The sequence below is a fragment of the Pan paniscus genome, chromosome 6 (genome assembly GCF_029289425.2).
Source record: "Pan paniscus chromosome 6, NHGRI_mPanPan1-v2.0_pri, whole genome shotgun sequence".
Taxonomy (NCBI): Eukaryota; Metazoa; Chordata; class Mammalia; order Primates; family Hominidae; genus Pan; species Pan paniscus.
Window position 1 is genome coordinate 179,798,955 of NC_073255.2, and position 25,937 is coordinate 179,824,891.

Consider the following 25,937-nt stretch of genomic DNA (forward strand, 5'->3'; position numbering starts at 1 on the left):
CTGGGAACACAGCATTTACTTAGTGTACAGTTGTTTTTGCACTACAGGGACAGAGTTGAGTAGTTTGTAACACCAACCATTTATGGATCACGAAGTCGATATTTACTATGTTGCCCTTTATAAAAAAGTTTTCTAACCTTTGTTTGTAGCACCTACTTGTTTCTCAATCCTGTATAGTGTGTGGTTAAAAACATGACTTTATGAGCCAAAACATCTGTTTTGGAGTCTGTTCACTTACTTGTGAGCTGTGTGGTCTTGAGAAAGTTTCTTGACCTTTCTGAGCCTATTTTTGCTTCTGCAAAATGGGGATTAAAAACCTCCAAGTGTTTCTGGAAGATTTAAATGAATAACCTGTCCCAAGTGCTGACAGACAGTGACTACTCCATGTATAGCAGCTATTATCATTATTATTAAGTGCCATCTTTTATACTATTGTTCCAGAAAGGTGAAGTGGCATCCCCAAGGTCACACAACTATTTGTTGGCAGAGATTAGTTCAGCTTTTAAGCCCAAGGACAATTATGTGCCCTAGTGGAAAAGATAATGGCTTCAGGACATCTAAGCCTTCTGCATTCTTTAAGCCTGATCCTCAACATTAGCACTCTTACAGCCTCCAAGAAGTGCCATGAGGCCATGGTGCTGGCATTTATAGGTAGCTGTTTGTTGCCAGGATTTTGTAGCAACCCCAATTAAGATAACTTGGGGCTCTGGTCTGCTTCATCTGAATCAAGAGAAAAGCTGGGCAGAAGCTTCTTGGCCACTCTCCAACCCAAGTGATGTTCCTCAGGAAGACTGCTTTTTTAGCACAATGAGTAAACAACACAGACCCTGGAGCCAGACTGCCAGGGTTCAAATCCTCACCCCACTAACTTACTGTCATACCTGAGCAACTTCCTTATCTTTCGTGCCTCTGTTTCCTCCTCTTTAAAATAGGAACCAAATGGCATCCATGGTACCTCATGGAATTGTAAAGATTAAATCTAAATCTAGATTTAGATCTAAAGGATTTCAGAGTGTCTAGCACACCATTAGCTCTTGATAAGCAATAACTACATTCCAGTCCCTGTGAATACATTTATCTTCTCTGAATTCCACAGCAATTTTAGGTTGCCAAAGCAGAGAGTTTCTCCAAGGCAGGGAAATGGACCACAAATTACTAAGAAAAAAAATTCAGTGATTTTTAAGACTAAACTGAGGCCTTCACTGAGGTTGGGATGTATCCAATGTACTAGACTCTTCTGCTTGCATTTGGATATATCCAACTTGAGATTTCAAGATTCTCAGCAAAGGAGCATCTCTGCATCTTATGTAATAAGTAGACTCTGGTTAGTGAAGTGCATTTTCTACCCAGGCCCCTCCTCAGATATATCCACATCTGTGCCACAAAGTCTACATGTGGCCCAGTGGATCCCACTGGATGTCAGAGATAAACTCTTTGTGAAGCACGTTTGAACATGGAATCAACTAGACATAAGGAAGGCCACTGTGTAACATATCTCTCTGTCATCCCAATAAATTGTAAGCTCTAAGTCCAAGTTATCCTGAGCAAATAGTGTAAGCGTCATGACAAAGAAAGGGCAGTTTTGATAATATCAGAGTTTTATATTTGAGCTCAAACACCCAGCAAGAAGCCAGAGAGGTAGTCAGGCTGGGAGATGTGTGCCTGAAGGTCTGGCACGTAGCATCTTGGTTTTCAAGTTAAACTTTGTCTGTCCAACTTGCCTGCTTCTATGGAAAGCCAAGACATGGAGGGGCATCTACCATCATGGCCCCCTCCCTGAGAGGGAGATGCCGACATTTACCCCTCAAAAGAGTAGATACTCCTTTCGAGTATCTGGGCAAATACACCCGCTCCTCTCCTCACCATGGGTGGTTGCTCTGTCAGTTCCCGCAGTTTCTGGCTGAGCTTTCTGCGTGCCTCCTGGAATTGACTGTCCAGGGCTGGAGAAAGGGTCACCACCAGCCCTAAGATCATGTGGCTCTGTAGAAAGTCCCTATGGAGACAAAAGAGACCCACACATATACCCCAGGAATCTGGGGATGCTTCAAGAAGAGCCTCTGCTTGTGTAAGTCACCTTGATACTTGTGAAGGCAGCTCATTCTCCTCTGTATTAATAACTGTTTTAACATGCACCCAAGTCAAAAAGAGCTTTTCATGATGTAGGTTGGGGTGGGATCTAGCTCCTTAGTAAAAGAAACTAGATGAAGAGGCAGCCTTCAAAGTCACAGGGAAAGAAAGTTCTGGGCTAGATGGAGTCTGGACTCATGTCATGAAACAGATTCTGCTTCCACAGTCAAGATATCTCTGGTTATCCTCAGATGTATCTCATAAGCATAAGTAAGCTGGTCTCTGTGACTGCTCTCTCCTCCACCAGCAATGCTCCTGCCAGGGCTGCATTGCACCCTTATGTAAGCCTGCTCACTGCCATGTGAATGGGCAGCTACCTCCCTCAAAAAGGATTTCCAGATGCTGCTGCCACCATGAAGAAGGCCCTTAGGTCCAAGCCCCTGGAAGAAAGCCACTGCTTTCAGGTGGTAGCCACCCAGGTATCAGGGGAGGCAGAGAGCCCAACAAAGAGCCACTCTTTCATGTCCCCAACCCCAACACACCCTTGATTTCCTGATACCAGCAGAAATGCTCTTAGACATTGTTTCCCATAAGAGCTCCAGCATCTTCACACCACACCTGAGGAATGGCCCCTCCTCTTCCTTTCTTCCCCTAAGCATCCCCAGCCTTCACCATCTTCATCTCCTCATCTCATGTGCCTCCTCCTCCTGCCCACAGTCCTCAGCTGCTAAAAAGACATACATACACTTAACTGTCTTCTGTGTCTGGGTCTTCCAGCATCTTCTACAGCTCAGAGGCTCTTGACTGGCTGGTGTTCTACTCTCAGGAAACCCCGTGTCTTGGCTGACCCTGCGTTCCTCATGTCGTGTGTATCCTCCCTTACTCGTGCTCCCAAGACACATCCTTCTTGATCCCTCCATCCTCTCTGTGCCACCCACCCCACGCTTCTCTGCCCGCACAGGTGGCAAGTTCCTCTTATCCTCCTGGGAGGCCCTTACCAGCCTGCATTCCCCAAGGTTTCCTTTGCCCCCAAGATCTACGGTGCTCAGGCTCTCCTCCATTTCCATGATCTCCCCAATCCCACCTGGGGCGAACCTCTGCTTTAGCAGCATCTCCTCCACCAGTTGTGACATGTTTTTCAAATATTCCACGTCATGGACCACGAGGGACTGAGAAGGGCTCAGGGACATCGGTGTGAATGTCGCTTGCAAGCAGGACAACCAGTCGATGGCAGGGGCCATTTCCTTAGAGGAGGGACACAAAGCTGAGGGGGAAAAGGAAAAGAGAAGGAAGGGGAAAGGGCTTCCCCTTGGGTGTGAGAAAAAGAAGAGAACAGGCTAACTGGGGGAGGGGATGGAGTCAGAGACAGAATGAAAAGGTATTAAGGGCACTAGGAGGAAGAAGGAAAGGAGGTAATGTTTGAGAGGAAGATCCCCATGCCCACAGTCTTCTGGCCCCCAGTTCCAGGCACCTTGAGCTGGTCGATAGTGACCATCTGGAAGAGCTTGCCCTGTGCCCGCCGCTGCTCCAGGGGCCTCAGAAACTGGAACAGCCGTGAAGTGATGGAGATTGACAAGGAAGAGTGTTCTTGCACCTTGCTTGGGTCTCCTCCCAGCAAGGTTCCCAGCTGATTCAGGTAAGTCAGGTATTCCCGAAAGATCTGGAGGAAGGAAATGTCAGTCACAGGTGCCAGAGGTCCCTGCTTTTCTCCTGGCCTCAGAGGGCAGGGCCTTTGTCCATGTGCCATCTTACCTGGGCATAGATCTTCTGTTCTTGATCTTGCTTGAGGGGAACATCAAACTCTGGCTGGTCTATCTGGGCACAAGAGAGACTGGAGAGAAGCAGGGAGCATGGCGGATGGAGAGGGCAGGTGTGGGGAGGTGGGGAATATACCATGGGAGATGGCCTTGGGAGATGGACACAAAGATTGGACAGAAGAGAAGCAAGAGTACAAAGAAAGGGAGGGATTAAGGGTTGAGGGGCATGAGAAGAAGAGTCCAGATGTGAAAGTGGGAAGAGATGGTGAGTATTACAACCAGTGTGGGTGTGCCCAGCAAGGCAGAAGCATAATAATCAGCATCTTAAAAGGAGCTATTCCTTGTCTCAGGAACAGGGCCAGGGTGAGTGAGGTGAGGAACCTGTCCCAGGTACAAAATCTAAGAGGTACCAAAAACTCAGTAATCAAACTACAACCTAACTTAGGAGTATATTCTTGCAACAGGTAGCTCCATCTCAGCCAGCCATACCAGCTGATCTTCAGGCAACCACAGGCTGTCAAGTGATCAGACCATGCCCATTAAAGACAATTGCTAAGCTGTAACCAATCAAGCTGTTTCTGGGTGTCACTTCCTCTTTCTGTAAATACTGCCTGCCTGCATTGTTGGGTGGAGCTCTCTGAACCTCTACTGCTTCAGGATGCTGCCCAATTCATAAATCAGTCTTTGCTCAAATAAACTCTTTTTTAAAAAAACTCAGTAATCAAGATAAATAATTAACATTTTAAAAAATCAAAATTACTACCAAAAATGTATGATAAATAAAATCTCAAAACTTTGCTTATCATGGACTTTTTTTCCCCAAAAAAACATACTTTTAGTCAATTTTGAAAAGAATCATGATGTGTTCAAGAAAAGTCCTCAATGTATTTTTGATTCATTTTGAATAAAAAAAATTAGTATTTTCAAAAAGATTCACATAGAATTTTGTCCCATTTTTTGGGAAAAAAAGCATAATCTTTTTTCAAAAAAATTCATAATGAAGAAAAGTTTGATATTTTGTTCCATCATGTATTGTTGCATTGATTTTGATTTTTTAGGAATATTTAATAAAATACTATTTATCATGATACTGAGTTTTGGGGACCTTCTTAAATTAGCACCCCAGGTAAGCACCATGTATATTTCACCTTAGTCTGGCCCTGATGAACTCTTGTTTCTATTCTGAAGATCTTTGCTTCTACTCTTTCCCTTTTCTTCTCCAATTTCAATATCCCACTCTTATCTTGAGCCATATACTTTTCCTTCTGTCTCGAAAAAAACTTTCACTTGACCCTTTTGCTACATTGTATGTCCACAGTTCAAAGAACAAAAAAGCATCTATGCCCATTGTTTCCACTTTCTTATCTTCCTCCTAAGCTCTGTACAGTCTGTGTCCACTGCCATAACTGTTTGGAAAGTATCTCTAGGTATCCAAGGGTGTCTTCTCATTCCTTCTTCTCTGAGCTGACCCCTCCTTCCTGAAGCTCCTTTTCTTTCCTTTGTGGCCCACCATACTGGTCTAGCTCCCATCTCTCCAACAGTACTCTCTCTTCCCTGGCTCCCTTCTGCCCTCAGTCTTTGGACTTCTCTTTCTGTAGTCCATTCTTCCTACCTGCTTTTAACCCAAGAGACTATCCAGGCTCACACTGATGATAATCACCCTCCTCCCATTCACACTAAATCAAAACAATGGGATCACTGTGTAATCCCCCACTTTCTTTCTTTATATCCAATCAGTCACCAAATCCTCTAGAAACAGCATGAACTATCATCACTAGGGTGAAGTTGCCTAAATCCTTGTGCCTGGCTCTTCCTTTCCATTTCTACCTCTATCTCAGGGCCTCAAAAATGCTCATTTAGTTTCCTCAACACCCCCAGACTGACCTTCAAAACTGCTGACTCTATGCACAACCATCAAAATATTTGCTCTATGCACAATTGTCATAAGAGTTGGATGGCCTCAGTAGCTCTTTTTTTTTTTTCTATTATGTCAAATGTTTCACCTTCGCCTGGCTTCTTAGAAATAATCAGGCTCAACCTTATGTCTTCAGTCTCACTTTTACCTCCCACTGCACCCCACCTTGCCTCCCAAATCCTCAATTAAATAGGTCAGCCTCCTCACTGACTCCACGGAGGAATCATACCATTCCAGGTCCTCCCCCTGGCTCAGCATTTCCAACGCCCCATAGCTTCACCTCCACTTGTGTGAATTAACCATGTTTCAAGGCTGGCTTAGCTCACCTTCTCTCATTCTCTCCTCTCTGAGCCTCTCCTTAACCAGATCTTAACCGGCCCCTAAAGGCCACATCAGTTAAACTCCTGAGCAGACTGTTTAAAACTAAATTTTAGAACACCTCATAATGATAATCAATCCTTCTTTTGTACTTATCCTTTGGTAATTTTGTGGCTCTTTTGACAGTAGGGCCCAAATATGCAGATAGCATTACATTGTTTAACCACAAGAGTGATAGCTCCAGTGTTTTTATTTAGTTACTCACTCAACAAATACCTGGCAAAACCTCTAGCTGCCTGGCCCTGTGATAGGTCCTGAGAAACAAAGGTGAATAAAGCATGGTCCTGTTCTAAAGAGGCTCACAATCTTCAACACAGAGTGATAAATGCTGAGAGCATGAGGAAATGAAAGTAGGGAGAGCAGTGCTTCACCTAACTCATAACTAGGGTGTCGGTGAAGACTTCCTGGAAGAGATAATAAAGCCAACATTTGAAAAACATGTAAGTTTTCCAGGTTCAGTGTGGGGGATGGTTGCAGGCACAGGGAGCAGCATAGGCAAAGAACTGAGGAATATTCCTGGAAGCAGCAGTGAGTCAGCATGGCTTGGGGGTAAGGGAGAGAAGGAATGTACGGGAGATAAGGCTGGAGAAGTGTGTAGGGGTCAGATCACAAGGTGCTTGCAAAGCTTTACTAAAGATTAGGGACTAGATTCTGATGACCTGGCAAGCCACTGGGTCACTGACAAGCATTTAAATACAGACAGTAGCATAGTTAGTTAGCCCTTGGTTTAGAAAAGTTCCCTCTAGTAAAAATAAAGAGTAAATAAAATGAGGGCAATCCTAGAGATAGGAGGACTGGTTAAGGGGCTCTGAGACTAATCCAGATTAACAGTAAGAAAGACCAGGCCTACTTCTGTCTTCCCAGCACTGGCTCTGCTGCTCCATTTCCCACCCCCAGCTAATGTCCCTGACTTTCACATCAATAATTTTCCCTTAAGGTAGGGTTGTTTCCTATATCACACAGGTGTCCTCTCTTCCCAACCTGCAACCTTCCTCTAAGGGACGATTGGCTAGAGATGGAGGCAGGCCAGGTCCAACTGTGTCTTCGCCAGTGCATCCCTCACCTGGATGACTGGTGTGTGTGGAGAGGCAGGATGAGGTCCTAGGTAGGCTCTGAAGAAAGGGAAATGGCCATACTGACTCATCAGAAGTCTCAGCGTTTGGTTAAAGTTTAAGGAAGTCCATTTACCAGAGATGCGCCAGCCTCCAAGCTTTAAAGGAGAGAGAGGGGGCTGAGCATAAGGATCTGTGGAGCCCATCCCCCATTGTCTGGATCGGCTCTTACACAGCTGCTACTGCCTGACCTCTGCCCTGGGCCCTTCGATTCCTCTAGGGAGCCACATCTATCCTTTTTTATCTGCCTTCTCCCAAGGTTCTGATACTTTCATAGGGCATAACCATTTCCATCTCCATCTCCCTCCTAGAAACTGGGGGGCCCTAGGAAGAAGACCCACCCTAAGCATGCATTGGTCCCATATGTTATGTATCCAGAAAAGTTAATATCCCAACTTTTCTCACCTCCTCAATAACTTGTCTGAGGGGACCAGTCCCTGCAGCTTCAATGGCACGTGTATCCATGCAGGAGTTGTAGAACTGGAAGGCTTTCTCCTCCCCAGATCCTGGGTGCCAGGAATTCTGGGCCTCTAGAAAGGAAGCATGGGAGTGAGGACTAAACTCTGATTTTTTTTATCTTGCCCCAAATTCCTATCAAACGGGTCTGGGGAGTCATGCCCTATATCATAAGTTCTCATCAGATGGGTTTTATTTAACCCATGTAACATGATTTACTTTCTAACCTGATTCTGGCATAACATTACGAGACAAAGAAGAAAACAAAAATATTTTACCCCAAAACATGTTTCTTTGCCACATTTTGAAATGGCCCTGCAAAGCTGTTCTTTGTGGAGGAAAATTTGCATCTGTAAAGAATCTCTATTAGCTATTAACATATCTCATTAACATAGCTAGATCTTTTGATTAACTAAGATCTGAATAGGAAACATTTGTCACCTATTGTCTCTAAGGGCAGCCACTATAAGACTTCAAAAGAACTTCGGTCTCCACAATCTTTATCTTACCCTGAACATTCCCTTTCTATCTATCCCAGATCTTTAGACAAACTCAAGCAACTGTCAATCCGGAAATGTTTAAATTCACCTGTAGCCTGGAAGCCACCCCCGCCCCTTTGAGTTGTTCCACCTTTCTGGACCAAACCAATGTATTTCTTAAATGTATTTGATTGATGTCTCATGATTCTCTAAAATGTATAAAACCAAGCTGTGCCCCAGCCACCTTGGGCACATGTTCTCAGGATCTCCTGAGGACTGTATCATGGGCCATGGTCACTCATATTTGGCTCAAAATAAATCTTTTCAAATATTTTACAGAGTTTGACTCTTTTTGTCGGCAGGAGAATTAAAGGAGTGGCAACTGGTATAGAGGCAAAGAGGGAGGGTGGGAGACAGGGAGCTTACAGGAAAGAAAGACTCCCACAGAATATGGAAGGAGGGGGAGGAATAGAGATGAGGAAAATAAGAAAGATGAGAGGACTGCCCAATTTGGAATGGATCAACTTGATGAAATGATGAAAACAGGGAAAGAGAATGAGGAGAAGACAATATGGAAAATAAAAGAAATGTGGGGAAGAAACCAAGAAGGAAAAGACAGGGAAGAAAGGAGAAAGGTAGCAATAAGTGGGATATGGGCAAAGGAGAAAAGAGAGAAATGAAAGACAAAAGAAATGATTGAAGGAATTAGACAAATTCAGGGAACTAGAGAACTTTAAGGATTTGGAGAGAAGAAAACTCATAAGGAAAGGTTTAGCAAAGAGAAGAAACAGGGGAAGACTCTTCTAGTCCAGACTCCTCATCCATTGATCCCAGGAAACCAACACACTACAATAATCAAATGCAAGTCTCTCTGAATCATCCACCCTCTAATATCTAACACTCTTTTCACCCTCAGTCCCCCTGATATCTATTCATCCCATTGTAGGCAATATAATTTATCCTGAGCATATTTTTTCTTTTTATCTCTGTGCCTTCCCTGAAAGTATCCATTTACCCAAAGAAAGTCCCCCTCCCACTCTTTCCCCATCAAAAAAGGAGGGCAGAGGGGTGCATTTACTTTTCCCAGATTCTAATTGATAGTGTCAACACATTCTTTAGGTTCCCTTGCACTGGAAATGCATGTCTATCTTATATGTTCTTGTTCCCAAATCCTCACCACCATCCACCAACTTCCTGGGACGCACTTCCAACCTCCTACTCAGTTTCAGTTCATCCTTCTGGTTTTCCTCTGAGTCCTGGCAGTTTTCCTCTCCAGCCTCCATCTGCAGGAACTTTACTTCCACTGCCAATTAACTCAGCTCTCCTCTTCTTCCAGCATATCCTTTGTACTTACCCACTTTTTCTCTTATGCACACTGATGAAGCCCTCTCTCACTTCTCACCCCACCATCCTACCCCTTTCATTCCACCAATATCCATCATCTCCAATCATCCATCTCTAACATCCCACTTGTTCCAGGTCAACTTGCTTGCCATGGTTCAAGGTTTCAATGGAGAAGCAAGAAGCAAGAGATCATTGTGAGAGAGGGGAGCTCCGGCATGGTGAGAGGGAGAGGGTAATGTTGACAAGGAGTCATTGGGAGACTGAGGTTTTGGAGGTTAGAGAATGAGAGTGACGGACAAAAGAATTGAAATGCAGGAGGTGCTGAAGAGATGCTTGTGGAGGAAAACACCATGCATAGGATAGAAACTGAACATTTGGAGGAAGCAACAAAGATGGAGCTTGCTAAAAGGGACAAGTTGGAGAGAATGGAGTAATTATGGATGCATGGAGAAGCAAAGAAGATGGAAATTAGATAAAGAAAAAAATGCAGAAAGGGACCAAGAGAAATGGAAGAAGGGTACCCAAGGCAAGGCAACAGGAAACAGTGAGAGATGAGCAAACCCAGGCAGCTCCCGCCATCCTGCCTTTTTTACTCCCCCATCATCTCCAATCATCCATCCGTATAATCCCACCTGGCATGGTGCAAACCAGTTGTTCCACAACTACACAGGGTTTGGAGCAGTCATGGTCATTTTAGGCACAGAGTCACCCACCTGCACAGAGCATCTTCCACCCTGCTTTCCTCACCCAGTATTCTCCGAAGTCGGTTTTTGTTCTTTGTGGCAAGCTCCTGAAAAGAATTATTGGTCTCTTTGGCCCTTCCACAGGCAAAGCTGAAGAAGTCAGTGCAGGGGGCCACACTTGTGTTCCCAGAGGCCAGGTAATGATCCCGGAGATCCAAACACACAGATGTCTCACAGGGGCCTGTGGGGAAAAGCTCAGAGCTGGGAAAGAAGAGGCAAAAAGACCAGGGCTCCCCCAAGGGGCTAGGCAAAGAACATCAGGTGAGTAACTAAGTGGGGAGCTGATGAAAAAGAAATGGTTAGGATGCAGGGAGGAAGAGGAAACATGGGGACCCCAAGGGTCAGGGTGGGCAGAAGCCCCGGGAGCAGGGACTGGGCCTGGGCCCCAGGGCTGGGGGAGGGCTGACTAGGTTAGGGGGTCTGGGATCTTGCTTACGAGGGCCACAGTTCTGGAAGTTGTAGAACAAAAGCACAGAAAAACAAAGGAGCAGGCCCAAAATCAGGATAGCTGTCAGCACCCGCCTGGCCACTGCCCACGGCCTGCTCCCTTCCACGGGCGGCCTGCTCCCTTCCACGGGCAGCCTCTCTTCTGGAGTGCTCTGTGGGAGGAACCAAGAGGTGAAAGATACAAGATGGAGGGGTTTGAGAGACAGGGATGGGAAAAAGAGGAGGAGAGAGAATGAATCTGTTAGTGCTACAGTCCCTTTATACAGAAATAATTATCCCAATTCTTCCTAAACCCAGCCCTACTTTAACTCCTGGGAGATGAGAAAACAAGGAATGTCAACTGTTTTGGGTGAGGATGAAGCAGACAGTTAGTAGATGAGTGTTTGTGGGATTTTAGAGCCGAGAGTGACAACATCAGTGTATTCCAGCCCCAGGAGAGGAGGCCACTTACCTCTTGGCTCCAGAGAGTTCCCATTCCACCTGCCTGGCTGCATTCCCTCGGCTCTTCCTCACTTTGGTCCCCACCTTCCTGAAGTGAGTGGAGGGAGAAGGAGGAGAGAGAAGCTGGTTCAGGAAATGGTGCATTGAAGAGAGTTTTATCAGGCCATTTTGATACCCTCGCTGCCTGCCCTGCCCCCACACACATATTTTTATCTCGGAGCAGTGTTCCCAGATGGGCTTCAGAACGAACCTGTCCCCTGAATGTGCCATTTCTCGATCCCTCTCCCATTACCTCCCTCTCTTCCCACCTTTCTACTCTGTAAGCCTTACATTCCTTCCCCTCCAGTGGGGGCAGGACATTTGCACACAGCCACCCTCACCCCCCACCCTAAGCCTCTGACTCCAAAAGGGGACTTACCATCTGTCTATCTTCTGTGGCTCCAGAATCCTTCCTGGTTCCACTCTAGGAGCTGATTCGGAGGACTGGGGTCCAGGAAACGCCCCCTGCCCCAGTTCCTTGATCCTGGAGAAGGGGCACTTCTGCTGCTCTTTCGCCTTGTCCCCAGACACACAGGACTGGCCTCTGGGTGGAGCCTGCTTATCAGTGGGGGGCACCCAGGCTTCTCCTCCCCCTTTATCTCAGCTTCTCAGGGGGAGAAGAGGGAGGGAGTCTTCGCTCCCCAAGCAATCTTGCCGTTGGTCTGCTCCTTTTGTCTTGCACTGTGACTCTGCCCATGAAGTTCCTTTATTTCTAAAATATTCTTCCTTCTCTCATTTCTTCTGTATTAAAAAAAATGAGGCACAGTAAAATTTTAAAGAGTTTATTTAAGTAAGAAGCAATTCATGAATTGGGGAGCACCAGACCGACAAAGGTTTAGTGTTGCGATGACAAAATGTCAGAGGCAAGCATTTATTGGGAAGTTATAGAAGCAAAATGAAACATTATTTGCTTAGTTTGCAGTTATATAATTGCATTTTTAAGGTAACTTTTTGGAAAGTCCCTAGTCACATAATCATATGTTAGTTGGCTGCTTATCATTGGCTGGGGTTAAGTTTTATTTGTTGTAAGCATTTATCAGAAATTGACCCAAGTTAAGTTTAATTTATGTTTGTAGTTTTAGCAAGAATATGGCTATTTTTAAGGTCTTTGGCTTTGTTTGCCTGGGAATTTTTCAGGCCCAGTCTCCATTTTAATTTTGTTTTCACACCTCTCTGATTGGCTTTTCTGGGATTCATCAATTCCCAGGTCAAATGCCACCTTTCCCAGGAGGCCTCCCAGCTCCATGCCCATTCACACTGTTCCCAAGCATGCTTAATTGTTTCTCTCGGTGTTTCATAGCTCTGCTGGCTGCTGGCAAAGTCATGCATTCAAAAGATCACCCAGCTAGGAGACCCTAATCTGCTAATTATTAGCTCTGTGACAATAAACAAGCCACTTAAACTCTGAGGCAGGTAAGCAAGTTTTGTCATCTGGAAAATGAGGGTAATACTTGCCTATGCCTACCTCATAGGATCTCATGCCTTCTACAAAAGAATAAGGCTTTACTGAGCCCCTCTTTCTTTCATTCTGCTTTCTGTTACACGGATAGCTTGCCTCTTCATCTCCTTAGTGATTGAAAACTATGTCATAGCATGTACAGTGTCTGGTTTTCATTCCTGCCCACCCAAGATGCTTTCTAAATGTTAATAGAAATGAATTGCATTCCAAGCCAGAAATCCTCTTTCTCACATCATATTAAGCCCTTACCTGTGGTCTGAGTGAGGCAAGCACATTTCTGGGGGAAGGTGTTTCAACTCTGTCCTTGTTTCCTCATCCCAGGAAAAAAATAATGTAATTTATTAGGTTAGTCTTGCAAATGATCCCCTGGCGATATTTCCAGATTCCATCAGCACTGTGCTAGGGCCATGGTGCACTTGCCAGGATGAGGGTGGGTGTGGAGAAGTGGAGTAAAGCCATTGTGCCTCCTGGGGCCAGCTGGTCGGGTATCATGAAAGTCATAAAGAAAAGTCAGAACTTCATACATTAGAAAAGAAAGCATTGGGGAAAATAAGGCTTTTGAGGAAAGGTGTGGCAAGATACAATAATATCTAAGAAACACCGGTGTGGTATTGGGGATCTGGACTGATTGGATAAAAGACAAGAAACAGAGTGGTTAGTTTGGTGTTGCAGGAGTGATGAAGGGAGGGCCCGGCCCAAGGGGATGGCAGAGGGGAGGGAAGTGCGTAGAAAGAAAAATTGTATGGAATAAAGTCATGGCAATGGATTGAATGGAGGAGGGGTTTATAATAGAGCCACAGAGGAGCTCCAAGTTGCATTTCTGCATGACTAGGGGAATAGTGATGCCAGCGAACAATGGAATTTTGGTTAAGGGGGGAGTAGGAATCAGAGTGAGGAGAAAAAGCTGACTCAGGATTCTAGAGGTGTTTGGTCTGTGTGGGTACACCCTGATGGTGCCTCCTCTTCAAACTTCCCTTCCACAGAAAGTCCAATACTCTCCCCATGGGCTTTTAGCTTCCTTCACACATATTCCCTTCCTCACTCCTTTTCTATCAATCAAAGCCCCTGAGCTGATGTTTCCCTAGGAAAATGATAATGGAGACCACTTAGATTAGATAAGAGAAAGTTGAAGATGGAGTGTGCTCTGTGACATTCGCCTATGGACAGCCACCACAGCCTGGACTTAGGTTCTCTCCCTGTCAGAGAAGCTGAGCCAGCCACAGGGATAGGGCAGCACAGCTGCCGGGTCCACCATTCCTACTCAGCCTCCTCCTGAAGGCCAAGCAACCTCCGTCCTGGGAGCTGTCTCAGGAGCAGGACTTCCTCTTATCACGCATATCCTACTCCATGGTGAGTCATCACCAGCACAGCCATACCCAGTCACGGGAGTGCAGCAGCCTTCACTCAGATCTAAGCCCCGAGAAGAGGTGTGTTAACAGCTGTGGCACATGGACCACGTTTATCTTTTCGGATACTGCCTCCTTCTTGCCTTAGTTGTCCTGTCTGTTTATTTTAATTCCAGGAGGTTTTGTTTCATGCCATAATAGTATCAAAATAAAATATTGGTAATAATAAAAATAACCACTTTTTACGGAGCACCTTCTTTGTGCTAGGAATGTGCTAAATGTTTTGCTTGTATGTTTTCCTTCAGTCTTCACAGCAACTTTGTGAGGGAAATAACAGCTTTTATTTTCCCCATTTTATAGATGAGCGGTCAGAGAGATATGAAAGTACAGTGAAGTTACTCAAAGTTACAAAATTAATAATTAGCAGAACCAAGAATTGAACCAAAGCCTTAACCATTGAGCCTCCCAGTCACCAGTATCTGTTTTTTGGAAGTTTCTTCATAGTAAACATCTTCCTTCATCTAAACTCTTCTTTTTAAACTATGTTTCACTGCTTGGCCTTGTGAGGTGACAATTTTGGGGACTAGTATTCTCAAACCCTCTAACATCCAGTTTCATCATCTGAAGATCATGGCCTTTGCCACAATGTTCTATCCATAATCAGCTGCCATCTACAGTGGATATGGTATCAAAATCAAGGACAGGACATTAATCTGTCTATTGTGACACTCTCAAGTGTGCACATGACTGGCAATTTGCTTCTAAGATCACTTGATTGCAGTGATAGCAACTAAGAAGCTACCCCCTAAAGAACAATAAACCCAGTTCTGAGTGAACCGAAGTAAGCCTTGATGTCACAAGCAATGTTGCAGACTTTGCCCAGAAGATGATGGAGAAACAGATCATGGGGGGCAGGTTTTGGGGTGCACTGATTGCTCTTTCAAAGGAAGCAATACTTGAGAATTGGGGAGCTCCTTTGGGAAAGAGTAGCTTGTAAGTTCAGTATACCACAAAGTGGCTTTTGAAATAATTTAAGTGATAAGTAGATGGACCTCTTTCAATATGTGTGTGTGTGTGTGTGTGTATATATATAATATATATTTATATTATATATATTATATTATATATAATATATATTATATATATAATACATAATATTATACATATAATATATATATTATATATATATATATTTTTGAGACTGAGTCTCGCCCTGTCAGCAGGCTGGAGTGCAGTGGCGTGATCTTGGCTCACTGCAACCTCCACCTCCTGGGTTCAAGCGGTTCTCCTGCCTCAGCCTCCCGAGTAGCTGGGACTGCAGCTGCACGCCACCATGTCCAGCTAATTTTTGTATTTTTAGTAGAGACGGGGTTTCACCATGTTTGCTAGGATGGTCTCGATCTCTTGGCCTTGGCCTCCCAAAGTGTTGGGATTACAGGCATGAGCCACTGCACCTGGTCCAATATTTTCATTTTTATATACATTTTTCTTTTATAGATATATGACTCTAAGAAGACTAAAATACATAGCCTCTGTATTTTTATTAAATCAACTAAAATATATTAAACAAATAATAGCTGTATTGGTACTTGAATATGTCAAAAACTTGAAGAAAATGCTCAGAAGTCTGGAGTTTTAATTATGTATGGGTAGAAACAGCTCAAAAGGAGGATCTTTGTCCTTTTTTATTTTCTTTTTGGTATTTTCTACATGCCACCACATTTTTCTTCCCAATCCAACAGGTTTTGAAGATAGTACTCTGAACACAGAGACTCTAATAAGTTGTGTCAATTCAACATATGTTTCCTCAAGAAAATTTACATAAGTTCTTGCTAAAACCAAGGTCTTAGTCAACTACTACCATAATAATGCTTTGTTACAAACCACCCAAAACTCAATGGTTAGAGGAACAAGCATTTATTCTTTTTTTTTTTTTTTTTGAGACAGAGTTTTGCTGTTGTTGCCCAGGCTGGAGTGCAATGGTGCAATCTCGGCTCACCACAACCTCCGCCTCCCAGGTTCAAGCGATTCTCCTGCCTCAGCCTCCCAAGTAGCTGGGATTACAGGCATGTGTCATCACACCCGGCTAATTTTGTATTTTTAGTAGAGATGGGGTTTCTCCATGTTGGTCAGGCTGGTCTCGAACTGCTGACCTCAGGTGATCCGCCCGCCTCGGCCTCCCAAAATGTTGGGATTACAGGCATGAGCCACCATGCCCAGCAAGCATTTATTCTTATGTTTAAATGTCTCACTTGGAACAATGAGAAACAAAAGAATGGGACAAGCTGTGTGGTCTCCCTCTTAGCAAATGTACCAGTTACTTATTACTCCATAATAAACAACCCCTTATTTGGTGGCTTAAAAAAAAAGTTGGCTCTCCATTCTATGGATTGGCAAATTAGGAAGAGCTGAAGTATCCTCTGTGCTCATTTGCATCTTTGGTTTCACATAGCAGGCCATTTCAGGGCTACCTAGTCTAGGATGGTCTCACGCACATGGTTCTTGGTTGGCTGGGGCTGTTGGCCAAGGTGCCTCAGATCTCCTCCATGAGGCCCCTCTAGCAGGCTAGCTTGGGCTAGTTCCCATGGCAACTAGATTCTAAGAGAGCAAGAGTAAATGCTGCAAGGATCTGGAGACCTAGGCTTGGAAGTTATACAATATCACTTCTGCCATATTCTATTTGTCAATTCAAGTCCCAAGGCCAGCTGAGATTAAAATAAACTCCACCACTTGAGGGGAGGATTTGCAAATAATTTGCAGTCATGTTTAATATGCCACAGGAGAAAGACAGTTTTCCTTTGAAGCAACCTATCATGAAGATATCACTGAACCCGGGAGTTGGAAAACTTGGTTTTCAGTCCTACATCAGTTTTAAAGTAGCTGGGTAATTTTTACCTACTTTTTTTCACCTCAATAAAATCTAGCACTGAAAACCTATGTTTCTAGGTTTCTAGTCTGGTCTCTGTTTCTTTTAAGGGGGCCTTTAAGGTCCCAAGTCTTCTAAAGTCTCTTAAGTTTAAGGTCAAAGCATTAGATCAATGTATGGTAACTGATTCTCTCTCCCTTAAAGATGACCATAGATGAAAGAAGGAACTATCTAAACCCACTAAGCCAGTCCTGAAAGTGCTGGCCAAGGAGATTAAGTAGAGGGTCATATAGCAGCTACTGGGACTCTTCCTTAGGAGATACTTGGTATTTTTCCATTGCCTTCGCATGATTTGTTGTTGCTGTTGTTTTGTTTTGTTTGTCCCTTCTTCTATTCTGCTGCCTAGAAGGAAGACGTTTCCTTCTAGGAAGATAAGGATGACAGGAATGAGGTTCACACTTGGGGGAACTGTTAACCTCTTGAGCTAGAAGGAACCCAGCAACTGGGTGCTGTGGACGTTGTGGAGAAAAGTGGCCATGTCGGCTCTAGACTGCATCTCTACAAACTTTTACATGTGAGAAAATTACTATTTTCTTTAGGCTACTGTAGTTTCTTTCTATTACTTAAGACTAACTTTAATCCTACTAATAGATAAATATTAATACCTAAGATAAATGAGGTTTGACCATGTCTACCTATTCAGTGTTGTTACAGATGACCATGTTGCGAACTGCACAATTTTAAGGATTGACAATTACATGAACTAAAACGTGCGTGGTTTTCTATAGGGTTGAGCCACACAACAACCTTGTACCTAACAACTAGTATGATGTGGAAAGAGGAAGTTGATCTCATACTAACGTGTTGTTCCTATACTTCTTGTTGGTTCACTCAGAGACCTCAATATTCTTGCTCAAGTTGTTCAACTTGTGTTTTTTCTCTTTTCTTTCTTTTATACACAGGGTCTCACTCTGTCACCCAGGGTGGAGTGCAGTGGTGCAATCTTGACTCACTGCAGCCTCAACCTCCCAGCTGTATGACCTTGAATTGAACACCTCTTTTTGAGACGGGGTCTCGCCCTGTGACTCAGGCTGCAGTGCAGTGGCATGATCACAGCTCATTGCATCCTCTCCCGGGCTCAAGCAATCCTTCACCTCAGCCCCACCAAGCAGCTGAGACTACAGGTACACACCACCACACCCGGCTAAATTTTTGTTTACTTTGTAGAGATGAGGTCTCACTATGTTGCCCAGGCTGATCTTGAACTCCTTGGCTCAAGTGATCCACCTACCTCAGCTTCACAAAGTGCTGAGATTACAGGTATGAGCCCCTGCACCTGGCCACTTTTATAAGTCTATAACTGTTGGAATCCTCCCAAGAAAATAGAAACAGCTCTAGGTATTTCAGAGAAAACTTAATACATCTAACTAGATACATAGGTAATAGAAGAATTGAGAAGTTAAATGGGTGGGGGAAAGAAAATGAGGCAGTCCTAAAATTATGAACAGAAGAAAACTACCACAAATCTTTAGTTTAGAGGAACAAAGAGAAGGGGTGTTACTAGAGTCTGGGAGTTGTACCACCTGCAGAAGATGGACCATTCTGGACCTTTTCAGCAAGCTGGGATCTTAGAAGAAAGAACTATTTGGTGGGAAATGGAGCCACTGTGGACATATGCCTGCCCTTGGAGGTGCCCCCTGAGGCAGAGAGAGAAAACGAGAAACATCCTGGTTTCATCTCTGCTTCCACCCTCTTCCCCTGGGCTGAATCTTTGCAGAAGTCAGAAAGAAAAGAGCCTGGGGAAACAGTTCCTCGTGATACAGAGCAGAACAGAGGAAGCCAGGAAACTGACCTGCAAACAGGCAAATGACTGGCACAGAGTATTTGTAGGAGTATTTGATTTGTGCGTAAAGGCACTGGGAACACGCAGTACTGCTTCATAGCCCAAGTTACCACGGGTGGCTCAAAGCTGAGCAGAAAATGCTTCTTTTATGCAGAACTCCTCAGTATCTTGAAAATTAGATGTTTTTATTATCTGGAAACAGCATCCTTGAAATAGACATTGCTATTCTTATGATAGTCTGCAACAGCAGTAATAAAGGTAAGCCTCCTTCAAATACCTCTGTAGATAACAGACATTAACTCAGAGAAATAAGAGCAAAAGAAAAATAACACAGTGGATGCTGCATAGTAACCACAGCTGACTGGATGATTTATTTCCTGTGAAAACCTACCCCTCAGGGAATTCCAAAAACACTTGAAGTGAACTTTTTGGGAGAGGCAAGAACAGGATATTTGAGGTGCTGATGTTCATATGACATCATGTGTATCCCCAGATGAATGGATCAGGCATCATTTGAATTCTATGAATATTTACTTCAAGAGTGTAGTCTGTATTAATAAGCAAGCTTGGTCTATGGTTTTTCTTTTTAAAATGTCATTTTTATAGGCTGGGCAACATAACGAGATCTCATCTCTATGAAAAAATTTAAAAATTAGTCCTAGCTACTCAAAAGGCTGAGGCTGAGGTGGGAGGATAACTTGAGCACAAGAGTTCAAGGCTGCAGTGAGCTATGAAGGCAGTGACTTTGTGACTTGCAGAGTGAGATGACTTCCCCTGGGTTTTCATTTAGCCTCATATATCCCAGTCATGGAGCTGAATAATTCAGAAACCCAGAAATGAAATGGATGCAGACAATAAGAGCCCCAAGGAAAGCCTGCTGTCTCCAGCAAAAGGAGCAGGAAAAGGGCAGCCTACCAAGACACAAAACTTATAATAGTCACTCTATTCAAGCCAATTACCACTGAAAAAATGGTGGCTCCTTTCCCATCCATGCCAGCAAAGGCTGACAGGAAAGCCTAGATTTCCACCTTTGAAAGGCATAGTGAGGCATGCAAACAACCTCCCACCACACACACACACACACACACACACACACACACACACACACACGTGGTATCAGAGAAGGCCAAGGAGGGAGCCAGAAATTTCATCCTCACTGGACAATAAAGAGGCCCCCATCCCCTCCTGTCAGAGGTGCTGGTGGAGGGAGAGTCATGACTTTCATCATCAGTCAGTAGTAAGAAGAGCAAATCACCCCCCAGCCATAGTGTCATTGGAGGCCGTGTGGGAGTCACTCCTATCCCTCCAGACAGAAAGTCCTACCCCTTCACACAGAAAGGTATCAATAGACACCAAATGAGGGCTTGAAATCCTAACCTTGCCCAACAATAACGAAGAGTCTTAAACTGGGTTGTCAACAGAGGTCAATTGAGGAAACCGAATTTCTACTCTCACCAAAATGGTGCTCCCTACTGCCACCACTCTGCTGGAGAAGTGCCTGAAAAAGCCAGCTAAAATAGAAGGTTTAAATAAGATCTAGGTCCTCATAACATAGTACAAAGATGCCCAAGTTTCTATGAAAATCACTCATTATACCAACAACCCTGGAGATCTGAAACTGAAAGAAAAAGAAAAAGATAATCAATAGATATTAGCATAGAGGCCAGGCACGGTGGCTCACGCCTGTAATCCCAGCACTTTGGGTGGCCAAGGTGGGTGAATCAGCTGAGGTCAGGAGTTTGAGACCAGCCTGGCCAACATGGTGAAACCTCATCTCTACTAAAAATATAAAAATTAGCTGCTCTTGGTGGTGTGCACCTGTAATCCCAGCTACTCGGGAGGTGGAGGCAGGAGAATCGCTTGAACCTGGGAGGTAGAGGTTGCAGTGAGCTGAGATCACACCATTGCACTCCAGCCTGGGCAACAAGAGAGAAACTCCATCTCAAAAAATATATATATATATCTATATATATATCTATATATATATTAGCATAGGGATGATAGAAATGTTAGAATTCTGTGATAATGATTTTAAAGCAATCATAATACAATTGGTTAAATGAGCTGAAACAAATAAAAGAAAAGGAGTTTCAGCAAAGAAACAGAGGATGTAAAGAAGAGACAAACAAATTTTGGAACTCAAAAATGCAAAATTAGAACCCCAAAATAAATAAATAGCCCAAATTTAAAACTCAGTGGATGGACTCAACAGGGAATGGACTCAACAGGGAACAGATGGGTAAAAAAAGCAATGTACTAGAAGATAAAACAACATAAATTACCCAGTCTGAATAACAGAGAGAAAATGGACTGGGAAAAATTTGAACAGAGCCTCAGAGATCTGTGAGACTATAATAAAAGATCTAGACTGGGCACGGTGGCTCACACCTGTAATCCCAGCACTTTGGGAGGCTGAGGTGGGTGGATCATGAGGTCAGGAGATCGAGACCATCCTGGTCAACATGGTGAAACCCCCATCTCTACTAAAATTAAAAAAAATTAGCCGGATGTGGTGGCACACACCTGTAGTCCCAGCTACTTGGGAGGCTGAGGCGGGGGAATCGGATGAACCCAGGAAGCAGAGGTTGCAGTGAGCCAAGATTGGGCTACTGCACTCCATCCTGGCCACAGAGTGAGACTCCGTCTCAAAATATATATATAAATAAATAAAGATCTAACGTACATTTCATCAGAAAAAGGAGGGCTAAAAATGTGCTCAAATAAACGATAACTGAAAACTTCCCAAATTTGGCAAGAGACAAACACCTACAGATTCAAGAAGCTGAGCAAATCCCAAACAAGATCAACCCAAAAAAATCCACACTGAGACGCATCATAGTTAAACTTCTGAAAACTAGACACACAGAAAGATATTAAAAGCATCAAGAAAAAAATAAAGTCTATATTGGAAAAACAATTCAAAGGACAGTGGATTTCTCATCAGAAACCATGGAGGCCAAAAGGAAGTGACATAATGTTTTCCAAGTGCTGAGAAAAGACGACTGCAGCCCAGAATCCTATACTTAGAAAAAATATACTTCAGGAATGAAGAGGAAGTCAAGACATCTCAGATGAAGGAAAACTAAGAGAAGTTACCATTAGCAGAACCACCCTAAATGAATGACTGAAGAAAGTTCTCTAAACAGGAAGGAAATTACAAAAGAAAGAAGGAAACTTGGGGCTGGGCACAGTGGCTCACGCCTGTAATCCCAGCACTCTGAGAGGCTGGGATGGGCAGATCACCTGAGGTCAGGAGTTCAAGACCACCCTGGCCAACACGGTGAAACTCCATCTCTACTAAAAATACAAAAATTAGCCAGGTGTGGTGTTGCATGCCTGTAATCCCAGCTACTCGGGAGGCTGAGGCAGCAGAATCGCTTGAACCCAGGAGGCAGAGATTGCAGTGAGCTGAGATTGTGTCATTGTACCCCAGCCTGCGCAAAAAGAGTGAAACTCTGTCTTAAGGAAAAAAGACAAAAAAAAGAAAAAAAAGGAAACTTGGAACATCAGAAAAAAACATAGTAAACCAGTATATAGGTAAATACAATAGACCTTCCTTTTTGTGAAGACTTTGAAATTGTGTTTGATGATTGAAGCAAAAATGATACTATATCTGATATAAATGTAGAGAAAGACCATACATTATAAATATGGGAGAAAATAAGATGACTATGATTAATTATGTACATGTGACATAATACTAAAGCAACCACTAAATTTATTAGGGCAAGAGCCAGGCATGGGGCTCACACCTGTAATCCCAGCACTTTGAGAGGCCAAGGTGGGTGGATTACTTGAGGTCAGGAGTTTGAGTCCATCCTGGCCAACATGGTGAAACCCTGTCTCTACTAAAAATACAAAATTAGCCAGGCGTGGTGGCGTGTGCCTGTAATTCCAGCTGCTTGGGAGGCTGAGGCAGGAGAATCACATGAACCTGGGAGGCAGAGGTTGCAGTGAGCTGAGATCACACCACTACACTCCAGCCTGGGAGACACAGCAAGACTCTGTGTCAAAAAAAAAAAAAATATATATATATATATATATAATATATATATATGCATGTGTGTGTGTATATATATATATATATATGCATGTGTATATATATATGCAAGAAATACACCCAAAAAGACTACAAATAAATCAAAATAGTTTGAAAAATGTTCAAGTAGCCCCCGGAAAGCCATGAAAAAATACAGAAATAAAAGAGAGAATAAACATAAAACAAAAAATTAAATAAATGTTACACTTTAATGCACCAATAATTACATTAAATGTAAGTAGTCTGATAAACCAAGTTAAAGACAGAGACTGGCAGAGTAGGTTACATCCCCCCTTATATGCTCTCTACAAAAAATTCACTTAAAATATAATGATATAGACAGCTTAAAAGTAAAATATTGGAAAATGGTGTATCATGCAAACATTAATCAAAAGAAAGGAGGGGACCAGGCGCGGTGGCTCACGCCTGTAATCCCAGCACTTTGGAAGGCGGAGGCAGGCGGACCACGAGGTCAGGAGATTGAGACCATCCTGGCTAACAGGGTGAAACCTCATCTCTACTAAAAATACAATAAAAATTAGCCGGGCGTGGTGGCGGGTGCCTGTAGTCCCAGCTACTCGGGAGGCTGAGGCAGGAGAATGGCGTGAACCTGGGAGGCGGAGCTTGCAGTGAGCCGAGATCACGCCACTGCACTCCAGCCTGGGTGACAGTGCAAGACTCCGTCTCAAAAAAAAGAAAAAAGAAAGGAGTAGTTTTATTAATACCATGTGTAATAGACTTCACAGCAAAGAAAATCATCAGAGGCAGAGATATTATATAAGATTAATCCACCAAAAAGACATAGCAATCCTAAAATTGTGTGCACCAAACAACAGAACTGAAAAATATGAGAAACAAAAACTGATAGAATGGGAGGAGAAATAGATAAAGTCACACTTACAGTTGGAGATTTTAACACCCCTTCTCAACAAATTATAAACTATGTAGACAAAAAATCCTCAAGGATATAAAAGAACTCAGTGTTCTAATTAACACGTATAGCACACTTCACCTAACAGCAGAATAGACATTCTCTTCATGCCCACAAAACATGTACCAAAGTAGACGATATCTTTTTATAAAACTCAAAAATTTTAAGAGAATTGAAATCATACAGAGTGTGTTCTCCGGTTAGTGGAAATCAAAGAGCAGAAAGATAACAGGAAAGTTTCTGAACACTTGTAAACTAAGCAACAGACCTCTTAATAATCTGTGGGTCAAAAAGGAAGTCTCAAGGGATTTTTTCAATACAGTGAATTGAATGAAAATGAAAACACAACAATCAAAATTTGTGCCACACAGAAGGATTGAGAAGGAAACTTATAGTGCCAAATGCACACATTAGAAAAGAAGAATAGTCTTAGATCAACAATGTAAGTTCCCACTTTCAGAACCGAGTCAGAGGCTGCCTGCAGTGACTCACGCCTGTAATCCCAGTACTTTGTGGGGCTGAGGTGGGCAGATCACTTGAGGTCAGGAGTTTGAGACCAGCCTGGCCAACATGCCGAAACCTTGTCTCTACAAAATATAGAAAAATTAGTTGGGTGAGGTGGCACGTGCCTGTAGTCCTAGCTACTTGGGAGGCTGAGGCAGGAGAATCACTTGAACCCAGAGTTGGAGGTTCCCGTGAGCCAAGACCACGCCACTGTGCTCCAGCCTGGGCCACAGAACGGGACTCTGTCTCAAAGAAAAAAAAAAAAAAAAGAACTGAACCCAGCCAGAAAGGAAGGAAATGAACCCAAAACAACCAGAAAGAAGAAGATAATAAATATAAAGAATATAAATCAATACAATTAAAAAACAGAAGAGAAAACTAATGAAAAAGAGCTGGATCTTTAAAAAGATAATGATTAAAACTGACAAATCTCTGGCAAGACTGAAAAAATGAGAGAGTGAAAAAGAGAAGACACAAATTACCACATCATCAATATCAGAAGTGAAACAGGGGATAACACTATAGTCCCTGCAAACATCAAAATTTCATGAACAATTCTACATGCATAATTTGACAACCTAGATAAAAATCAAATGATTTATTTAAAAAATACAAACTCTTACAATGCATTTAAGATAAAGTAGATAATTTGACTAGCCTTAAAAGGAAATTTAACTTGTAATGTAAGAGCTCCCAAATGAGATATTGCCAGCCCCTAGTGATTTTATGGGAAAAACTAATAAACATTTACAGAAGAATTAACACCAATTCTATATACAATCTCTTCCAGAAAATATGAGAGGAAGAAATACTTTCCAATTCGTTTTATGAAGCCACTTTCACCCTAATGCCAAAACCAGACCAAAAAAAACACACAAAAAACCCTGCAGACCAATAATCCTCATATAGCTGAAAATTTCGTAATAAAATATTATCAAATAGAATTCAGTAATATGTAAACATTATTCTCCATGGCCAAGTAGGATTTATTCTAGGAATGCAACATAGGTTTAACATTTGAAAATCAATCAATGTAATCTACCATATTAATGGGGTAAAGAAGAAAAATCATATAATCGTATCAGTTAATTCAGAAAAAATCGTTAGACAAAATTCAACACCTATCCATGATAACAACTCTCAGAAAAATAGGAATAGATTTGACACAGTGCATCTACAAAAATCCCATAGCTGGCTAGGTACAGTGGCTCATGCATGTAATCCCAGCACTTTGGGAGGCTGAGGCAGGTGGATCACCTGAGGTCAGGAGTTTGAGACCAGCCTGACCCATATGGTGAAACTCTACTAAAAATACAAAAATTAGCCTGGCGTGGTGGCATGTGCCTGTAGTCCCAGCTACTCAAGAGGCTGAGACAGGAGAATTGACTGAACCCAGGAGGTGGAGATTGCAGTGAGCCAAGATCGCACCACTGCACTCCAGCCTGGGCTCCGTCTCAAAAAAAAAAAAAAAAAAAAAATCCCATAGCTAACGTGATATGTGATAAGGGACTGAATGTTTCCCCCATAAGATCAGAAACAAGGTAAGCATGCCTAATCCACTCCAATCACTCTTATTAAATGTAGTGCTAGAAGCTGTAATAACTACAACAAAGTAAGAAAAAGAAATAGAGGGAATACAGATAAGAAAAAAGAATTAAAATGGTTTCTAGTTGAAGATAACATGATTGCCTACATAGAAAATTCCAAAGAATATACAAAAAAAGTTTAGAACTCAAATGTGAGTTAATTAAGGTCACAGGATACAAGATAA

At 43.0% G+C, this 25,937-nt stretch overlaps 1 protein-coding gene across 1 annotated transcript in view; it reads right to left on the bottom strand.

The window, feature by feature from the left end:
* LOC100989368 (Kell metallo-endopeptidase (Kell blood group)) overlaps positions 1 to 25,937 on the bottom strand; it is a 388,650-nt gene that overhangs the window by 46,527 nt on the left and 316,186 nt on the right. Inside the window, exons 5-14 of the mRNA XM_063606397.1 lie at positions 11,558 to 11,919; positions 11,150 to 11,227; positions 10,688 to 10,850; positions 10,256 to 10,432; positions 7,635 to 7,759; positions 7,181 to 7,327; positions 3,820 to 3,882; positions 3,539 to 3,727; positions 3,163 to 3,311; positions 1,864 to 1,993 (exon numbers count right to left, since the gene is read on the bottom strand). Of these exons, the coding sequence (XP_063462467.1) occupies positions 1,864 to 1,993; positions 3,163 to 3,311; positions 3,539 to 3,727; positions 3,820 to 3,882; positions 7,181 to 7,327; positions 7,635 to 7,759; positions 10,256 to 10,432; positions 10,688 to 10,850; positions 11,150 to 11,227; positions 11,558 to 11,560 (1,224 nt within the window). The 5' untranslated portion in view covers positions 11,561 to 11,919. The remainder of the gene's footprint in view (positions 1 to 1,863; positions 1,994 to 3,162; positions 3,312 to 3,538; positions 3,728 to 3,819; positions 3,883 to 7,180; positions 7,328 to 7,634; positions 7,760 to 10,255; positions 10,433 to 10,687; positions 10,851 to 11,149; positions 11,228 to 11,557; positions 11,920 to 25,937) is intronic.